General features: G+C 41.3%; 1 protein-coding gene across 1 annotated transcript in view; it reads right to left on the bottom strand.

Annotated features, from left to right (window-relative positions):
• LOC148526981 (centrosomal protein of 192 kDa-like) overlaps positions 1 to 19,109 on the bottom strand; it is a 207,086-nt gene that overhangs the window by 11,026 nt on the left and 176,951 nt on the right. The window contains exons 22-27 of the mRNA XM_088469516.1: positions 15,659 to 16,496; positions 15,317 to 15,465; positions 13,268 to 13,498; positions 12,321 to 12,446; positions 3,427 to 3,570; positions 497 to 557 (exon numbers count right to left, since the gene is read on the bottom strand). Coding sequence (XP_088325642.1) covers positions 497 to 557; positions 3,427 to 3,570; positions 12,321 to 12,446; positions 13,268 to 13,498; positions 15,317 to 15,465; positions 15,659 to 16,496 — 1,549 coding nt within the window. The remainder of the gene's footprint in view (positions 1 to 496; positions 558 to 3,426; positions 3,571 to 12,320; positions 12,447 to 13,267; positions 13,499 to 15,316; positions 15,466 to 15,658; positions 16,497 to 19,109) is intronic.

Genomic DNA, 19,109 nt, shown 5'->3' with positions numbered 1-19,109 from the left:
TGCCATCATTATTACCCATATAGTAAGAACTTGACAGTATCACAACTACTGTCTGAGACTGGTGCATTAGTTCGCCTCATTTGACCAGCTCTTGAATTCCACTGCTGCTCCATCAAATCCAGGAGCCATGGGTAATATTTAGGTGTCATCAACAGAAATGACACAAAAAAATTAGGTGCCATCATTAATTTATATGTATTGGCTGCTGGCTGCTTGGATTGGTCTAATTGTGCATTAGAGACCTGCTAATGTCTTTTTTTTACAATGTACAATAATGAATTTGGACCACAACTATGAAAAGATATTTCTATGGTTATCTCCATTTATATAATAATCACGAAAAACTATCCTAAATAAACCGTTGAGTGCAAACACATTCTAGGAAGTAGGAGAGCAAGTATAAAGCTTGCAACAGGTTACCGAACACATAGGCCTTAACAGGAACCTCAAGCTTTAAGATATTATACATGCATTGGAATGATAACTGAAAATTTACCTGATGAATTGTATGCTTGTGGGGCATGGAACACAAGCCAGAGCAAAAAAATGTCTGGTTCCTGAAATAGAACAAATAAAAATTATTCTCCTTCATAGACAAAATTACTGCCCTTAATCTTCAGGGAGCACAAAATAGAAACACACTCCAAACATATCTCCGGAACAGTAACCTAAAAAGATAGTTTACCCAATAGTGCTTAGAACACAAGATGTTTATGTTGCCCTCTATGCAATTACAGATGTGTCCCCATACATCTATCCTCTGTGCACTACAGGTCGCGCCACACAATGCGGGAGCTCCGTGTGACTTGGAAGCGCCGAGCGTCTTGTGTGTGACTTTTTACATTAAAATGCGTCTTATTCGCACAGCGATGCGAATAGATATCACAAGCAGCTTCGGCTGATTAAAATGATATGCAGCACATACTTGCCAACGAGACTCCCTAAAATAGTAGCAATCTCCCTGTCTCCCTGAAGAGTCTAGAAAATTTCCCTGATTGCACCTTACCCCCATTATGAAGCTATTATATTAAAGAAAAACAGATATATACATTCAAATGGGATCATTAGTATAATTTCCGTGCATTGGTTATAAGGCACAATGATCCCTATGGCTACATGCATTTTTTTATGAAAAGCATCAGTGTGTTTTCATCACCATGTAGATCTTACTAACCGCTTTGGGGCTCATTTACATTTAGATGCAAGTTCACTTTTAGGACAGGCCTCAGATGTAGTAGTACACGTCCACTTTACCGCTGCGCTCATAGGTGTTGCTTTCACAATCTCCCTGAAATGCTTTTTCAACAGTAGGCAGGTATGATGCAGCATGCCTATGTTCTGTGTGCATCTGCAGGTGTATCTGCATGCTAAACACTACGTTAACAGGGCGATCAGGAAAGCCTGTACGATTACCATGTCATAATCGTAGTGTCGTTTCTGTCCCCTGTAGTGCCTACACTGAACAATCAGTCGTTCAGTGTAGGCTCCCTCCCTCATCCCTAAACATGCACAATCTGTCCTTATCGACTGATTGTTCCTCGCCTGAACATGCAGCACAATGCCGGAAACTACCAGCGGGAGCGTGCATTGCCAGTCGTTTCAGCCATTACAGTGCACGATTACTGAGTGATTGCACGATTACGATGTCGTAATCGTGGAATCGCTCAGTAATAGCGCCCAGTGTGTATGCACCAGTACAGTATTACAGACACTGACACTAACGTAGCGTTTCGCATGCAGATACACCCGCAGACGCACAGAGACATGCTGCATATAATTTTAAACAGCAGAAGCTGCTTGTGTTATCTATTCGTATCGCTGCGTGAATAAGACGCATTTGAAGGTAAAGAGTCGTACAAAAGACGCTTGGCACTACTGAGTCACTCCACGGCATGGCGCAACTACAAGTGCTGTTTAACGCGCAAGGAGGCTAGATGTATGAGGACTCATCTGTATGGAGGCTCAAAAAAGGCTCAACAAGAGTACAGACTAAGCCGCTCCGAGAGGTGCAGCGTACAGTCTTTTTCATTGACTGAAAGGCAATGGTCTGAAATATTAAATATATTTTTAGAATCCTCCAGAAGTTATAGTGTCTACATCAACCCAAGTGGCTGCAAAGTATATTCTAAGCACAGAACCAGTAGTTAAAAAATATTCTTTAAAATTGAGAATTCACGTCTAGTGAAGAATAACAGCACTTGACTGGATCCACCTATTCCTCAGACCAATATCACAGAACAGCTGACGTGGGGGGGGGGGGACGGACGGACGGACGAAAGAACAAAACAAACAAATATTAAAAACAAAGCCACACAGAAAAAAATTATAATTTTCTATAAAAATCATGTGCATTGACCATGGATATGAATGTTCAAAACTAAAAACTACTGCAATGAGACAGTGAGAGGACAAGCCATAGGGATGTACTCCAGAGGGTCTGTCAAATTGCCTAGTGCCCCATCTTATTAGACTCCCCAAATTCTACATTCTCCTTAATTCTAGGAAGGATTCAAAACAGACCGGTCTTAAACACTCTCCACAAGCCTAATTTTCACCAAAAAGGTACAAAATGGAGTGAATTGTAGACCTACGGTAGCCAAGGCAAGAGGTCTGATGAGATGCTCCCCAAAGTATCCAATTTCCTTCACCAGAAAGCAAACGCAGAAAATACAGTACAGGCTGCACAAGATACTGGACTTTGACTCAGGCCCAGCCTAGACAGTGTTTCCTAAACTCAAGTCTTTAAAGATCCCTTACAATCCAGGTTTTAAAGAATCCAGCCTTGAGCACAGATGGATAAATCAAAACAACTTAAAACACCTGTGCTCAAGCATAAATATCCTTAAAATCAGAACTGTCATAGGGCTTTGAGGACCATGTTTAAGAAATAATGGCCTAGAATGTTTCAGCACCCGGGAGTGCCATCTGGGCTGCACACTACCATGTATTGCATGTATAGCCACTTAGATTAATTTGTCAGCATGATGTGTTTAGCAGATAGGTAGGTATTAGCAGTCCCTTGCAGCCTATGGTATGGCAAGGAATTCCTTTACCACTCTCTTAAGGTATTTGTGTGTCATGCCTTGGAGAATACATCTCGACATTGAACATGTTGACATGGTCATTAATGGCCGACGGTACAGGGTTCTAACGAGAAAAACACAATGTTGGCATCCTGCATCTAAACTACAGTATACAGTATTTGTGTATAATACATCTCTCTCATATATATATATATATATATATATATATATATATATATATATATATATATATACACACACACACACACACACACATACATACACACATATACACACACATACATACACACGCACACACATCTGGATTTGCAAATGGGTAAAAAAATAATTTACGCTTCACTCTATAGTTACAAATTAACCTATCCTACTAGTTCGGACTTACCTGGCAATCAAAGGATGCACGCATAACGTGACTTATGACAGACGGGGAAGACATCTTTAAAACCAAGTCTGAATGTACAGGAAACTCTTGAGCCAGATTTGTAGGATCTTTTGAAAAATTGAAGCAACGCCATGCAGTGGCATTCTGGTGACAAAAGTATAACTATTATTTAAAACACTTGAACTTTTAAGCAATCCTTGCCAAACAAATGCTGCCCAATCTCTAATAATGTTAAGTGCTGCTTTACATAGCATAAAAGTTCTTAGAAAAGATAGAAATGATGCTACACTGTACCAATAGATATAAGCTACATTTTACCGATACTGAACTCTATCCCTCCAGATCTGAGTTTGGTAACTATTTCTGTGCCCCACACACAGTTAAGCTTTCTTAGTAACCCACACATTTATCATAATGTATCTAAAAACTTTGAAAAACTATGATTCTGAGTAGGATGCAAGTGGGTTTCCGCATGGATCTCAGATTTCAGCATATCGAGCATGAGTCGTAGAAAAAAAAATGGAGGTGAACAAGTGGGCAGGATGGCATTCCACATGCAGACACAGATGTTTATCAAACTCAGGGCAGATGCTGGCCCCTATGAGGAAGAGCGAGCTTGGAATGAGCACATGTTCTCTAATGTATGTGTTCATGCATGAGGATGCACAGGAATAGGTTTAGGGCAGTTTATATCTTTAAGTGTCCTTTCTCAACTTGCTATATAAAAAAAATATTTTTGGGAGCCAACACAGCCTGCTCACTGAGAGAAGAACCTCCGGAGAGAGAAGGATCCTCTGGGACCGTATTAGATCATAGGTTCTCAAACTCTGTCCTTAGGACCCCAAACAGCACGTTTTCCAGGTCTCCTCACAGAATCACAAGTGAAACAATTAGCTCCACCTGTGGATCTTTCAAAATGTGTCAGCAAGTAAAGAATACACCTGTGCACCTGCTGGGCGACCTTGAAAAAGTGAACTGTGTGGGGTCATGAGGACAGAGTTTGAGAATCTCTGTATTAGATGATAGTGCCTGTTCCACCGGAAGATAATTAATTGTTGCAGAGGCCTAGAAAGGAACTGAGCATATTCCACCATGTTGAAGGTGGACACCACTGACCTCAGGACCTGTATCACTGATAGAATGTATACCCTTTGCTTGCATACTCAATGTTTGGGAAGAAATCTTGTCCTTTGGCAGAAATACCCTTTGTGCCTGAGAATCCAGAAGTGAGCCCCGCAGATGTAACATCCGCTGTATTGGAGAAAGAAAGGATTTCTTCCAATTGATAATCCAGCTGTGCATCTGTTCAGTTGGAGACGTTGTAAAACAGCTTGAGACTGTGCCAATATCAGAAGGTCGTCCAGATATGGGAGTATTCAGATTCTCTGATGCCTGAGGTAGGCAGTCATAACGGCAATTATTTTGGTGAAGACCCGAGGGACAGTTGATAGACCAAAGGACAGTGCCTGAAATTGGCAATGTTGTTGTAGGACAGCAAACCGTAGAAATTGTTGGTGGGATGGCGTGATAGGCACATGCAGATAAACATCCTGAGTATCCAGGGAAGCCACAAATCCCCAGATTCCATTGCCAAAATAATTGACCATAGAGTCTCCATACGGAACTTGGGTACATTGATAAACTTGTTGAGGGTTTTCAGATTTAGAATACGGCGATGAGACCCATTTGGTTTCTGAATCAAAAATAGATAGGAGTAATAACCCCTTTCTTGTTGAACCACAGGAACCGGGATTATCACCCCTGTCCGCAGCAGGGAGTAAATGGCCTCCTGGAGGGCCAAGGCCTTGATAGAATCTGATGGGGGAGTTGTACATAAAAAAAAAATCTTCTGGGGAGGATGCCTCTGGAAAGTGAGCGCATACACCCGAGAGACCACTTCTCGGACCCAGGCATCTGTTTGATGCCAGTAGTCCACAAATAGAAGAAGTCTGTCTCCCATCCTGGGATCCCCCAGTAGGAGGCCCGCCCTATCAGGCAGAGGGTTTGTCGTCCGGCTTAGAGGCTTGACATCTGACCGGCCAGGATCTCTTAGTTTGCTGCTTAGTGGTCCTGCAAGAACTAGACGGTCTGGAGGAAGACTGTCCTTTTGCTTTTCCCTGACGGCAAAATGACAGAAAATAAGTTTGCCTAGACTTTGATGTAGCTGTTGAGGCTGCCAGAGTAGCCACTAGTTCCAATTCTGCTCCAAACAGTATGTTTCCACAAAATGAAAATAAGGTAGAATGAATTTCCACCACAAGGTGCACATTACATTTATTGAACACAATTGTATATTTTAATAAATTGATTTTATTTACAATAATAATAAATCTCTTAAAACTGCATAATATATATATATATATATATATATATATATATATAAAAAAAAAACACAATTAATGCATAATTAATATAAACATTCATTAGAAAAAAACAATTGGTTTACAAAACCAGTTATGGTTTTAGTATGAATGAAGGATTAATATGATAATTTTATAATACAATGCATAGCCTTTGCTTAAAAGATAATATTGGGATCTGAACCTTGGTCTGTGTGTTAAGCGAGATGGTGCTCTAGTTGACTGAGCTATTTGAACAGTCATGTGTTCATTTGCGAAGAAAAATAGTAATAAGAGATTTGTATGGATAATACTATAGAAATAAACATGAATTATATACCCCAAAAATATATAGGTAGGTTAATTGGCTCCCCACAAAATTGACCATAGTGTGTATGTGTGTGAGCATGTGGTAGGAAATATAGATTGTAAGCTCCACTGGGGCAGGGACTGATGTGAATGGTAAGATATTCTCTGTAAAGCTCTGCGGAATATGTGTGCGCTATATAAATAACCGGTAATAATAATAATCCTTTATGACTAAATGATAACACCAGGATTTGAACCTGAGATGGTGTGTTGAATGTGGTGGTGCTCCAGCCAACTGAGCTATATGATTAGTCAGATGATTAGGGATTTGTTTCTGTATCCCTTGTACTTAATAAGGTTATTTATGAGGTGAATAATTTGAGGGTTTCAAATTAGAATGTTGCCATTGGTAAGAATTGTTATCAGATATAATTTGTTTAATTAAGAATTTGTTATTGAACATGTATTTATAATCAAGCCTTTTGATGTATTAATTTAAATTGATGATACATATATTATGTTTTATATTGTAATGAGACACCTGGATAACAGAGACACCTGTTTGTGACAGCTGCAGTTAATCAGATAAGGACATTTTTATTGGTCCATATGGGTATAAAAGTGCTGTTGAGAACTCCATTAATAACTTACCTTTTGAGGAAACTGGCAGAGCATAGTGCCAGAGAAACGCGTTAAGGCTGATTTATGGAGCGGTTTTTGGTTTACAACCAACCTCCTTGTGCTGACTTTATGCCGAAGCCTTAAAGGAGATTTATATTATTGCCAAATCTGAGTCACGGACTTACCATCTGAACTCCTGTGAAGCGAGTGTGTGGGATAACCAAGTGGAGCTGCCGACTGCTGCAAGGTCGCTGAATACTGGGAGTCATCCAGCCCTAACGGGGAGCGTGTAAGTGATTGGCAACCTGATCAGCTGCGTGTTAATTGCTATACCCGATTTTAAACACCATCAGGGCGGTTATTGAGTTCTGCTCGCCTAACAGCAATTATCAATTGTAAAAGACTGCAGCTGATACCATATCTCTAATAAGAGAAGCTCCTCTCCCCACCTCTTTTGCTATACATAAGGACTGCCGCAATTGAGCGCTTTATTTTTTCCAGAGTAACAAGCCGGACCAGTAATTGGATAATACCATACAAATAAATATAAATTTTATATTCTCTGTGACCAAATGATAACACCGGGATTTGAACTTGGGATGGTGTGTTGAATGTGGTGGTGCCCCAGCTGACTGAGCTATTTTGAGCAGTGAGATGAGTGGGGACCAGTAATTAACCCTAGTAGAGGGTACATTCTTCCTGGATATATTCCTGTGTCAGTTATCTGGATTAACATCTTTCATTATTAATATCTCCAATAAGGCTAACCACTATTTATAGCCATTTTTGAAGAAGATTTAAAAAAAGATTATCTTCAACTGATTATTTTGGAGGCTTGTTTTGTAAACCAATTGTGTGTTTGTGTGTGTATGTGTATATATATATATACACACACATACATACATACACACACGCATACATACACAGTTTTAAGAGATTTATTATTATTGTATGAGGGTTGTAGAATAAGTAATGCCTAAATTCTCATAACTCTGAAATAATATGCAACATTTATTTGAAACGTTGTCAGTTTATAGTTTAATAGGTCTGCTAACTATTTATCTAGTTTTGTTTAGGTAGTCCAAGAAATACCATGGAATCCAAGACGAAACAAAGAGCAGTCATTGAATTTCTGGAAAAAGAAGGCTGCAGTGCTACAGAAATCCACAGAAGACTGAAAAAAAGTATGGTGAGCGTACTCTTGACTATAGCAATGTCAGAAGGTGGATGAAGCTTTTTCAATCGGGATAATCGTCGTGTGCGACAAACCTCGTGGTGGCAGATCATCAACTGCAGTGACAGCAGAGAACCGGCGTCGGGAAAATGACTGGCGTCTAGATATAGATGCCTGTGATTTAACCCACGCCGGGATAAAGCAATCAGGAAGCCGGCTGTCGGTATCACGTCAGCCGGTTTCCCAATTGCATCCCATCAGTGATGAACTTCAATGTAGCCATGGCACTGTAGAATCACTAATCAATGATTTGGGATATCATAAAGTGTGTGTTAAATGGGTTCCAAAGCAATTAACCAGGGATCATAAGGCCCAGAGGGTGGAAGTGTGCAATGACCTTTTGACCAACTTTGAAGTCAACCCGGAGACGTTTTTGGAAAATGTCATTACAGGAGATGAGACGTGGGTATTCCATTATGATCCAGGAACAAAGGCCGAATCAAAGCAATGGCAACACCAAAGTTCACCTAGGCCCAAAAAGTTTAAATCACAGCGATCCGTAAACAAAGTCTTCTGGGATTGCCGAGGTGTTATTCTCATCGATTACTTGGCACCAAACCAAACAGTGATCGATACATTTTAACACTTAAAAAGCTGAAAGAAGCCATCCGCAAAAAAAGGTCAACAATTCCACTGTCAAATGTCATCTTTCACCACGACAATGCCACACCTCACACTTCGATGGCAACATCTGTGGCAATTGCCAAAATGGGGTGGGCAATAATGCCACATCCACTATACAGTTCTGATTTGGTCCCTTCTGACTTTCATCTGTTTGGCCCTCTCCAAAATGTTGACCCCGGAGACAGTATTTAAGACCGAGGTTGTTAAAAACACCATACGTTCCTGGATCAAACACCGACCATTGGAATTTTTCCAAAGTTGATTCACAGCTTGGGTTGAGAGGTGGAGAAAATGTTTGAGGGCAGATGGTCTATTACTAAGACTTCAAAGTATTTTACTGCAAATTTTCAAATCTGTATCATAAAATTTGAGTATTTCAGAGGTACTCAGTAGGTTGCTGCTTACATAATTGTAGGTACAATAAGGCTTGTTTTTTATATAATATTGTGGTAGCGCCCGGTAAGGGGTTAATTATTTGTTAACCCACAATTTATATTTATGTTTCCATAAAAGGTAAGGATTCCAGAGCCTTCCTGGATCCGGTATCTGCTTTCCAGGACCTTGACCAAAGGGCTCTACGAGCAACAACCGAAGCTGCCGATGCTTCAGAAACCAGGACCCCAGCATCCATTGCAGCTTCTCCCAAATAAGAAGCCGTTTCCCGTTTGTGGGAGATATATGTCAGCTTTTCTCTGGTAGCATTCGGTAGAGTATCTTCTAATGCCCTCGTCCATTCTCCAACAGCCTTGGACACCCAAGCCGTGGCCATAGCTGGTCGAATAACAGCTCCAGACAATAAAAACACTAATTTAAGACCTGTTTCAAGTTTTCTATCTGTAGGATCTTTACGGGAAGATGCGGACGATATACTGTAGGTAATGTAGTACTCCTGTTTAAATGTGTCACATGAGCATCCACAGTAGGAGGGACTTCCCACTTAGTACATTCAGTAGGTGGGAAAGGATACAAAGATGCTAATCTTTTTATAACATGGAACAGTTTATCTGGGAAACTCCATGCTTCTTCCATAAGTTCATTGAGCTGCTCAGACTTCGGAAAACTCTGCTTTTACCACCTTCTGGTGTTTAAACACTGGAGCTTTAGGTCTAGGAGCTGACTCATCATCCTGTATATTTAGGATTGATTTGACCGCCCTCACCAAAGAAGGGACATCCACTGTAGAAAGATAGTCCTCCTCTCCCGATTCCGCCGATGATGCATCTGAATCTACTGTACATTCTGAGCAGACTGATAAAATTATATTGTCCGCTTAGGTGCCTTAGTGGCTACCGGTCTGTTCGCCTGCAACATTTGTTGAAATGCAGCAGCTGACTGAGCCGTACTCTGACTTGAGTGGGCATAAAAACATGCATCCAGGAAGGATATACAGGGGGAACAAACATAGCAAGCTGGAACGTGGGTATCCCATTAAGGGAGGCAGCGTGGGAGTAGCAAAACAATCCACTAGCTGCGTCATAACCTGAGACACGGAGGACATCCAAGATGGCTCCTGTACAGGGGCTGGTAAACTGGACTGGTAAGGTAACAAACAGCACACAAACCATCCTGTATAAAGTCCTGAGGGGACAAGCCCGCCAAACAACTTTTACATGAAACCAGCACTGGGCCTCAGTTTCCAGTTTACCCTTATTCTTAGACATAATAAGCAAGTGCAAATGTGACTGCCTTCACAAATAAAAAAATAAGGCCTGTATTCAATTAGACGCAAAAAGTCGGATACTGTTGTACTTTCCGCCACATTCGCCTGTTTGGGACACGAATTTGCGGCATGCGCATCCCCGCAATTCGCCCTATTCAATTACAGAACTGGTGAAAACGCAAATAGGCAAATGCATAACAGGCGGAAAGTACTGAATAGATTGGGGGCTTATCAGTCTGTACCCCAAAATAAGAAGCACGGACACTGGAAATCATTGCAGATGTGTACCATTAGCCCTAATAAAAGTACTTGTGTCCTCAATTTGTGTTAAAAGCTTTCTAGGAGCATATTTGTAAAAGTGGTAAAAAATTCGAGAAAACAGCATTTTTATAGAAAATAAAGAATACTGTCAAATTTGGGGTACTTGAAAATGGGTGCTAGCATCTTTTTGCATTTCTAAAGTGTATTTTTTTTTAGTTTATTTTTTTAAAAGGGAAAAATCCACTTGCTGCATGCACCTACAATCCGAAAACACATGCCCCATCCATACAGCCCCCCAAGAAACCTATTTAGCTACTTTTTATCCTTGTCTCCCCACTATTTTAATTTTCACCTCAAAATTTACATGTCTCTCTTAGGCGAAAAAGTCCTGAAATTGAATTTGGAGTTAAGACGCAAATAGGTGAAAAGCAGCAATAGGCAAAACTGTTTCGCTGATTGCGGCTTTTCGCGTCTAACTGAATCCGGCCCTGAATGTGAAGTACAATTTGAAGAAAAAAAAAGAAAAAATATTCCCCACACCTGTAGCAAAGGGTTGAGGAGAAATAGTAGTGATAGTTATACCTGACAGTACAGAAAAATAAAGGCAGCAACAACAAAGCAGAGCTAGTCACATACAATATACTTGCAATGGGCCCTGAATCAACTACTCAAAGCACAAGACTTGGTAGGATTTTGAGCACTGAATAACCTGGCCTCTGGGGAGATGTATACAGGGAGACTAGACCTAAACCTTCTAAGACCAGCAGCTACAGGACAGCAATGATAGTGGTCGCTGTGCATCTCATATACAGAGGGGAGGAGGAGCAACCCCAACGTGGAAAAACCTCAGCTGAATCGGTGTCTGGGCTGGGGGAGAGCCTATCAACCCCCCCCTCCCCAAGTACACTGGCCTTATAACATGGCCGTCGCCACTGTCCCAGACGCCAGACTGACTTGCCCCAGTGGTTTAGTGGGGGCAGTCACCCCACTACAGAAACCTCTGGAAGGTCTCCAACCGTCAGAGGTACGGACTGCCACGTGGTTACCTGGGAGCAGGGAACCACCTTACCTGCCTCCCCATGTTTACAGCTGCAGTCCCGGGTCCCAGAATCGCCAGTAGCCAAGCTCTGCTGGTGCCCGCTGAAATCACCAGTCCAGTTACTGGTGTTGCGGCACCGGCAGAGGTAGATGGAGCAGCAGCACAGGCGTCCTTTAGGACGCCTAGCGCTGCTTGCTCTAAAGTAAAAATAAATAAAATAAATCATAAAATAAAAGGTTTGGGAGTGCATGTTATAACGGTGCATCTGAATCCTGCCGCATCAAAATCAAAACTGAATGCCTGTGGCCAGGGGCGGGATATATGTGGAGGAGGACTTGAGGCATCCTGGGAGCTGAAAGCTTAACTGTTTGGTGCGTGGATCACTCCAACCACATTTTCCCCATGGTATCCCTGTGGATCCCTATGGACCCTGAAGAAGAAAAAAAAATGATCTATGCAGTCACTGTCAACTGAATGCTAAAGAAAAAAAAAAAAAAAAAAAGTTCAGAGGTTTCCAAACTCCGCCATTACAGTCCAGGTTTTAAGGATATCCATGCATGAGTCCAGATGGTTAAATCAAATTGACTGACGTAGTAAGTCTCCTGTACTCAAGCATGATCCTTAAAACCTGGACTGTAATGGCGGAGTTTAGGAACCTCTGACTTATGTATATATTCTGCAGGGTATGTACAAATCGAAAAAGGGCTGCCTTTAAAGCTTTCTGTAAATAAAAACGTACAAACCCACATATTACAAATGTAAACTCCATCAGCACGTTATTGGTTCATGGTTAACATGCATACTTACAGCACTAATAGTAAGTCTGATAGGCACTGTAGCACGAGTCTTATTTATCAATTTTAGAGGAAGTATTTTCCAACTGCCAGATGACAGATCACCAAAATCTAAACCATCACTCTTTCCATTGTCCATCTATGGGGGAAGGGGGGGGGGGGGAGGCACAAAAGAAACATAACAAAAAGATTTAAAGTTAGACTAAATAACTTTCAAAACGGTCTCTGAAAAACAATTAATCACTCTCAAACATGGATGGGAATTATGTATTGGCATGGCAGCCATTACAGTGAGGATGTACCCAAGCAATATAATAGGGAGGGCAAAACAGACAAATTCTGCACAATCTAGAGTTTACTTAAGTGGCTGTGTGGAAGACAGGTCAGTAGAAGAGAATAGATTTTATGGCATGGCATGCCCCCAAGAGTGATGAAAAGGGGGTATGTCTTAAAGACAGACCCTTTTGCTGTGGCCATGCCCCCTTTTTGGGCACGCACCAAAGTGCCCTTTTTATAGGTCCGGTGCCTAGAATCAACAACAGTAAGAAAATAATGCAGAGGCCCCTTGGGGTTTGGCAAAATGTGTATCCAACTCCAGGACTTTTTATGACAAACCTATATTTTTAACATAAGGTTTTCAGGATAATATTTAGAAGCAAAGTATTTATTTCAGTGCACAACACTCTTGAGCAAATAAATCCGTCTCAGAACAGAAAAATAGAAATAAACTATGTATATATGCAAAAGCATATTTCAAGCTCTAAAATGCAGTAAAAGTTAAAAACCTAATAACAAATGTTGTAAAAGATGTACGTTTATTGTATTACTACTTTAGACGGGCGATCCAGGACTTACTGTCTACATTACATATGAATGCTACATTTATTTCAATTGTAAAACTATGTTTAATGGTGAATACTATCCTAGAAGAACTTGCACATTCAAAGCAGTGGCAATTACCTCAATTACAGGAAATTCTGAAACGGCAGTCAGTAGAACCTTGGAGGCCATGGTTTCAGCTCTTACAATTGTCTCAGTATCAGCAGACACAGGCCAAGATGACACACTAAGTACACACTGGAAAAGTCCTGGTCTCTGAGGTAATAGGAGAATTTTTATGTCTTCAGATGCTCGTGGACCAATTATTGTTTTGTTCTTAAAAACCAAGCACTGGTCAGCTCCAATGTCAATCTAAAAAATAAGATGGTCCAGTTAAACAAATGTATCAGTGATAAATATTCAAATGGATCACATTGCCAAGACTTTATACTAGATAGAGATATTCTATGTGGCTAAGGAAAACTTCTGACTGATCTCTTATTCTGCCCTTTTTATGTTAAGTGTAAAAACAATAAAGCTTAATTTGCAATACCTCATTTTGTTTGAAAATTTCAAGACAAAATACATCCAACGGATTCTGAACTATGTCCCATAACAGTGCAACTACAATACTGGCTGTTATCCAACCTCTTCTACCTTTATGAAATCTCTATCAACTTTTTCACTAAGGGACAAGACCAAAAACACAAAGACAGCACAACTACCACTAAGGAATCATACCCCACATGCACCCAGAGCCAGCTTAAATACAGTCAGTGATCTCCCACCAGTGGCGTAACTCCCGGAGACAATGGAGTCATTTGCCGCCGGGCGTCAGCCCTGAAGGGGGCACCTGGCTCCATTGTACCCGGGAGCTGCATGGAGAAAGAGCGCCGCTGATCGGCGCTCCACCTCCATTGGCGTAACTAAGTAGGGTGCAAGGGGTGCGGTCGCACCCCTGCACCCTCCATTTGCTGGGCGCCCGCTGAGTGTGTTACCAGCGGGCGCCCGGCTCCTATTCAAACCCCCGGCTCCCTCCGTCTTCCGGGTCCCGCAGTGTACTATGGGAGTGACATCATAACGTCACTCCCATAGTGCCGAGGAGCGGACGCCGGGGACGGAGCTCAGGAGTGAGCTCTGTCTTTCGGGTCCCGCAGTGCACTATGGGAGTGACGTAATGACGTCACTCCCATAGTGCCTAGGAGCGGACGCCGGGGATGGACGGCAGCAGCACTGGAGCGGGGATGTTTTTTTTGTGTGTGCGCGCGCGCGCGGTGGGGGACATCACTACTGGGGGCAACTACAGGGGGCTCACTACTGGGGGTACTGCATAAGGGGACCATTACTGGAGAGCACTACATAGGCGGGCACTGTTTAGGGGGACCACTACTGGGGGCATTATATAAAAGGAACTGCATAAGGGGGGCGGCGGCAGCTGGGGCGTGGTACATTTTATTTTGGGGGGGGGGGGGGCACCAACATTTATCTTGCCTCCAGGCACCTGAGATGAAGTTACGCCACTGTCTCCCACTCATATCATCAGGGATACTCAGTCCAAAAATCAGAAGTGGACCAGCAAACAATACACTGTGCTGTTTCAATAAACCGCTGTTAGTTTATATAATCTTATAAACCAGTTTCTGGGGGTATATTTACTAAAGTGTGGGTTTATAGAAGTGGAGATGTTGCCCATAGCAACCAGATTCTACCCATTAGATAATAGCTAGAATGATTGGTTGCTATGGGCAACATCTCCACTTCTATAAACCCACACTTTAGTAAATATAACCCTGTGTGTTTGTACACTGTCATGACCCATTTTCACTGATAAGGGTGTAAAACTCCAAGCAGACAACAGACCACATTCACAAAGTCAAACAGAAACCTAGATATCAGCACCCAGACATGTGCAAAGACTAAGATGCAATTCCTGTATACATTTAAACACGCCAATATAAAAATGGTACTTCAGTGTCCAGACAGAAAATAGCTGGTTGGTCAGCCTATAAAGTACCCTACATATATGGCTTGTACATTGCCCAGAGAGACACATGATTCTGCTTTAACAGTTCCCTTAACTTCTCCAATTTTTTTTTCATTAGTCATGGACACAGTATTGAATATTTTAGTTGCTTAATAAAAAAATAAAAAAAAAAACTACTGCAAGTTAAGGACAAAAAAAGAACTTACTTTTTCTCCATCTACAGCAATACCTATTATTCCAATATTAACTTGCATCCATCTTTCATTTGGGTTAAAAATATTCAGAGAAGCTTGTGATGCAATTCCGACACAACATGCACTCGGAAAGGTGACCTCTTCAGTCACCAAAACTTGCCCTTGTAGAAATGTAAAAAAAAATAAAAAAATGAAAAGAAAAAAAAAATGGATCTACATCAAAACTCTAAATTACTATAAAAAAATGGGACTTTAGTTAATATATAGCAGAAGTGCAATGCAATTTAATCTAAAAAATTTCTCTCTCTCGTATACATACTGTATATATGCGCACTCACACACACTAATACATACCAAACCCAGATGACATTCTTGTGGCCCATTGAGTGAATCCAGTAGTGCCAGCCTGGGTTTCTAGCAAATGGATATGGTGGCCAATGTTCTGGTTTCCTGAAGTTTGATTACTTATTGGCAGCGTGGCAAGTAATCCAGGACCAAAATTTGTACTCTGTGGAACTCCAGTGCTTTGGGTATTTTGTGTTTGAAGGGTACAGCTATGGCATCCTAAATTACTTCCTACTGGGTATGGGGGGATTGGAGCAATGTTTCCTAGATAGTGTTGAGCAAATGGTGTGTTGGAGAGGGGTTGTCCAGTAAGGAGAGTAGGAACAGAGGGTAGTTTCTGTAAGTCTGTAGCTGGCAAAACTGGTTTCAAACCAGGAGGGAAAACAAACTGATTTTTACCAGGAACGGTTTGCATTGCATTGCACCTATCCAGCAAAGCTGACTCTGGCATATTTACAGAAGACAACCCTTGACCTGATCTTGCTGTAAACTCTTGCCATGAAAAAGGATGATCTACTTGAGCGATGGGAGCTTGAAAACCGTTCGTATCAACTATTAAGCCAGAACTAAGAGTATTAACTTTGTCTTTACAATTTAAAAACGTGTACTCCGGCTCTAATTTCTTTCCTTCTTGTTTTAATGATTCTCCAGTTAATTTAGCTCCAATGCCATGAGTTTTAAGAGGTCTAAACCCAGAAGGACTTTTGCTGATTTGTTTAGGGATATCACTGGACATTTGACATTTGCCTTGCTGCCAGGACAAAGTATTGCTGTCTGCCATCAGCATTTCCGAAGGTGTAGGGCTGGCTCTCACTATTGTTGTGCTCAGCTCAATGGTATTATTACTCTGTAAAACAAAAATAAATTTTATTTAGTGAGTAGATCAGCTGGAACTATTAAGCATTTTGCGTTACTCGACCCTTCCACTTTTCATACCTAATTCAGAGAATGCATGTTAAAAAAAATAGGACAGATAACATGACTGACATATTTAAAAAAAACCTCCATTATAAATGTTATATTCTGCAAGTAATAGAAATGTTTCAATTTGCATTAACTCTACTGTCTAAAGTCTAAAAATCTTAGTTAAGGGTGACAAACTATTAATCAGGCATTGACAAAAAAGATTTAAGAGCTAGAACTTAAAAAAAAAAAAAAAGCCAGTGCCCATAGTGCTCAGTTGCTCCTGTGGAGACATTTAAGTAAATGTAGAGTGCTCATCCACTATCACACTGACCATTCTGTAGAACCATTGGGCACTCAACATTTATTCCTGCAAATACGCCATTTTGCTCTAAAACTGACTGTCAATTCTGGGAAGATGAAGAGTTGGGCACAAAGTAGACTTTTGCACCAGAGCCAAACTGTCCCAAAACAGCCTAGTCTTCCACGTGCATCTACCCAACACAGAAACCAAGCTATTAAATGACTCATCCAGATCTGCTACATCTGCTGGGAAACATCAGAACTAGATGTCAGTCTAGACTTTGCTAGCACCAATGTAACGAGATTGATAATGCAGATGTGTCCATCTATCCTACGTGCTCAACAAGTCGCGACACACTTCGGCTGGATTAGTGTAATGATCAGTACGTAGTAGCCAGTCAGACATGTAGCGAAACAAGGCAGCTTTAGCAAATGCAGAGACGTGAGGGGCACCAAGCCTATTCCTTTTTTTCTAAATATATGGCTGTCCAGGTTTCCCACCCATGTTTCATATATTTTATATGTTTTGTACACTTTGTGAGTCACTCGAAGACCGTGGCAAAAGGATAGTAGCTCCATTGTGTTGTATCCAAAGGGGTGGGTTTTAACTACCAATCTCAGCTGGAGGTAACGAATTGTAAGGACTGCTATGGAATATATATATATTTTTTCCAAAGTAAATAGTGGCAAGTATCATCGTAAGACTTGTAATTGAACAGATTTTATATCCAATTTCACTTGAGGCCAGAACATATGATATTGAGTGTACACACTGTCCAATATCGCATATGATCGAATGATATATTGTATCGTTTCATCGTATACGATTTATCGTTGCTCCTGTACACACTAGAACAACTGTCCTTAGGATCCTCTGGAAATTTTAATAATGGTCTGTAGGGTGGGCTGTGCTGTAAAAAGAGGAATTAGGGAAAACGACATTTTCTCTGTGCAGTATAACCACCATCTGAAGCTCAGCCAGCCATTCTTCCCAATGTCCACAAAAATAAATTCATAGTTCGCATTGACCACAGTCATCAGTACAATGCTAAAGAATCCTTTAGAATGTATGAAGTCACCAGAGCAAGCAACTCCTGGAAGGAGTCATCATCCACCCGCATAAAGTTCCTGTAGTCATCAGGATTGTTCTCACGAACCTCCATGAGCAAGGGCATGTGAGACATGGAGTCTCTCTGCAGCAGCCACTCCTTGGTCCAGCAGGTCCTCACCACACTCTTCCTCTTTTAAGCATTTTTGGTATCAGGGAGTGATGCCACAATGAGATTACAGGCAGCCACAGCTTGAAAGTGATAACTAGCCATACTTTCAGAGCAAAGAAACACTTTGTAGAGCAAGTCAAAACAAAGTATAGCAGTAAGTTAAGTAGAGTGTTCAGCAGGATAACCTAACTTCAGCAAACACAGAGCAATACTGCACAAAGAAAATGGCGTTTTCCCTAATTCCTCTTTTTACAGCACAACCCACCCTACAGCCCATTATTCAATTTTCCAGGGGATCCTAAGGACAGTTGTTCTAGTGTGTACAGGAGCAACAATAAATCGTATACGATGAAACGATACAATATATCGTTCGATCGCGTGCGATATTGGACAGTGTGTATGCTCAATATTATATGTTCTGGCCTCAAGTGAAATTGGATATAAAATCGATTCAATTACCAGTCTTACGATTATACTTGCCACTATTTAAAAATGTATATATTCCATAGCAGTCCTTACAATTAGTTACCTCCAGATGAGATTGGTAGTTAAAACCCACCCCTTTGGATACAACACAACGGAGCTACTATCCTTCTGCCAAGGTCTTCGAGTGACTCACAAAGTGTGCATGGACAGTGCAAATCCACTGTGCTTCTTAACACTCCACTATTGTCGCACCATCGACACTTGCATCACCTTATGGCTGGAGAAGTGTCTCCTTCTCAACTCCGGCTAAACATGGCTTCTGCAGCTGCGGTTCTGCATCTGAGACTGTACCAGCATTCACCGACACTCCCTTAAAACACCCATAAGACGGCCCTTTTTGTGCGCACAAGTCAGGCCACCTCCCAGTCACCATCCAGGAACACTCATGGTTTTGCCTCTTCTGTTTTAATGCCAGCGCCTATGTACGAAAAAGCTGACCCTGCATACACTCAGAGGAACGTATATGCTGTAGGGGTTTCCAGGACTTTTTGGGCAGTAGAAAATCACTCAACTGTGCAAACATTAGCATTGCATCCACCTCTGAATCA

Source organism: Taudactylus pleione, unplaced genomic scaffold (genome assembly GCF_031769625.1).
Source record: "Taudactylus pleione unplaced genomic scaffold, aTauple2 ptg000093l, whole genome shotgun sequence".
In the NCBI taxonomy this organism is placed as follows: domain Eukaryota; kingdom Metazoa; phylum Chordata; class Amphibia; order Anura; family Myobatrachidae; genus Taudactylus; species Taudactylus pleione.
Note: the sequence above shows the minus strand (reverse complement) of the source record. Positions and strands in the feature narration are given on the sequence as shown.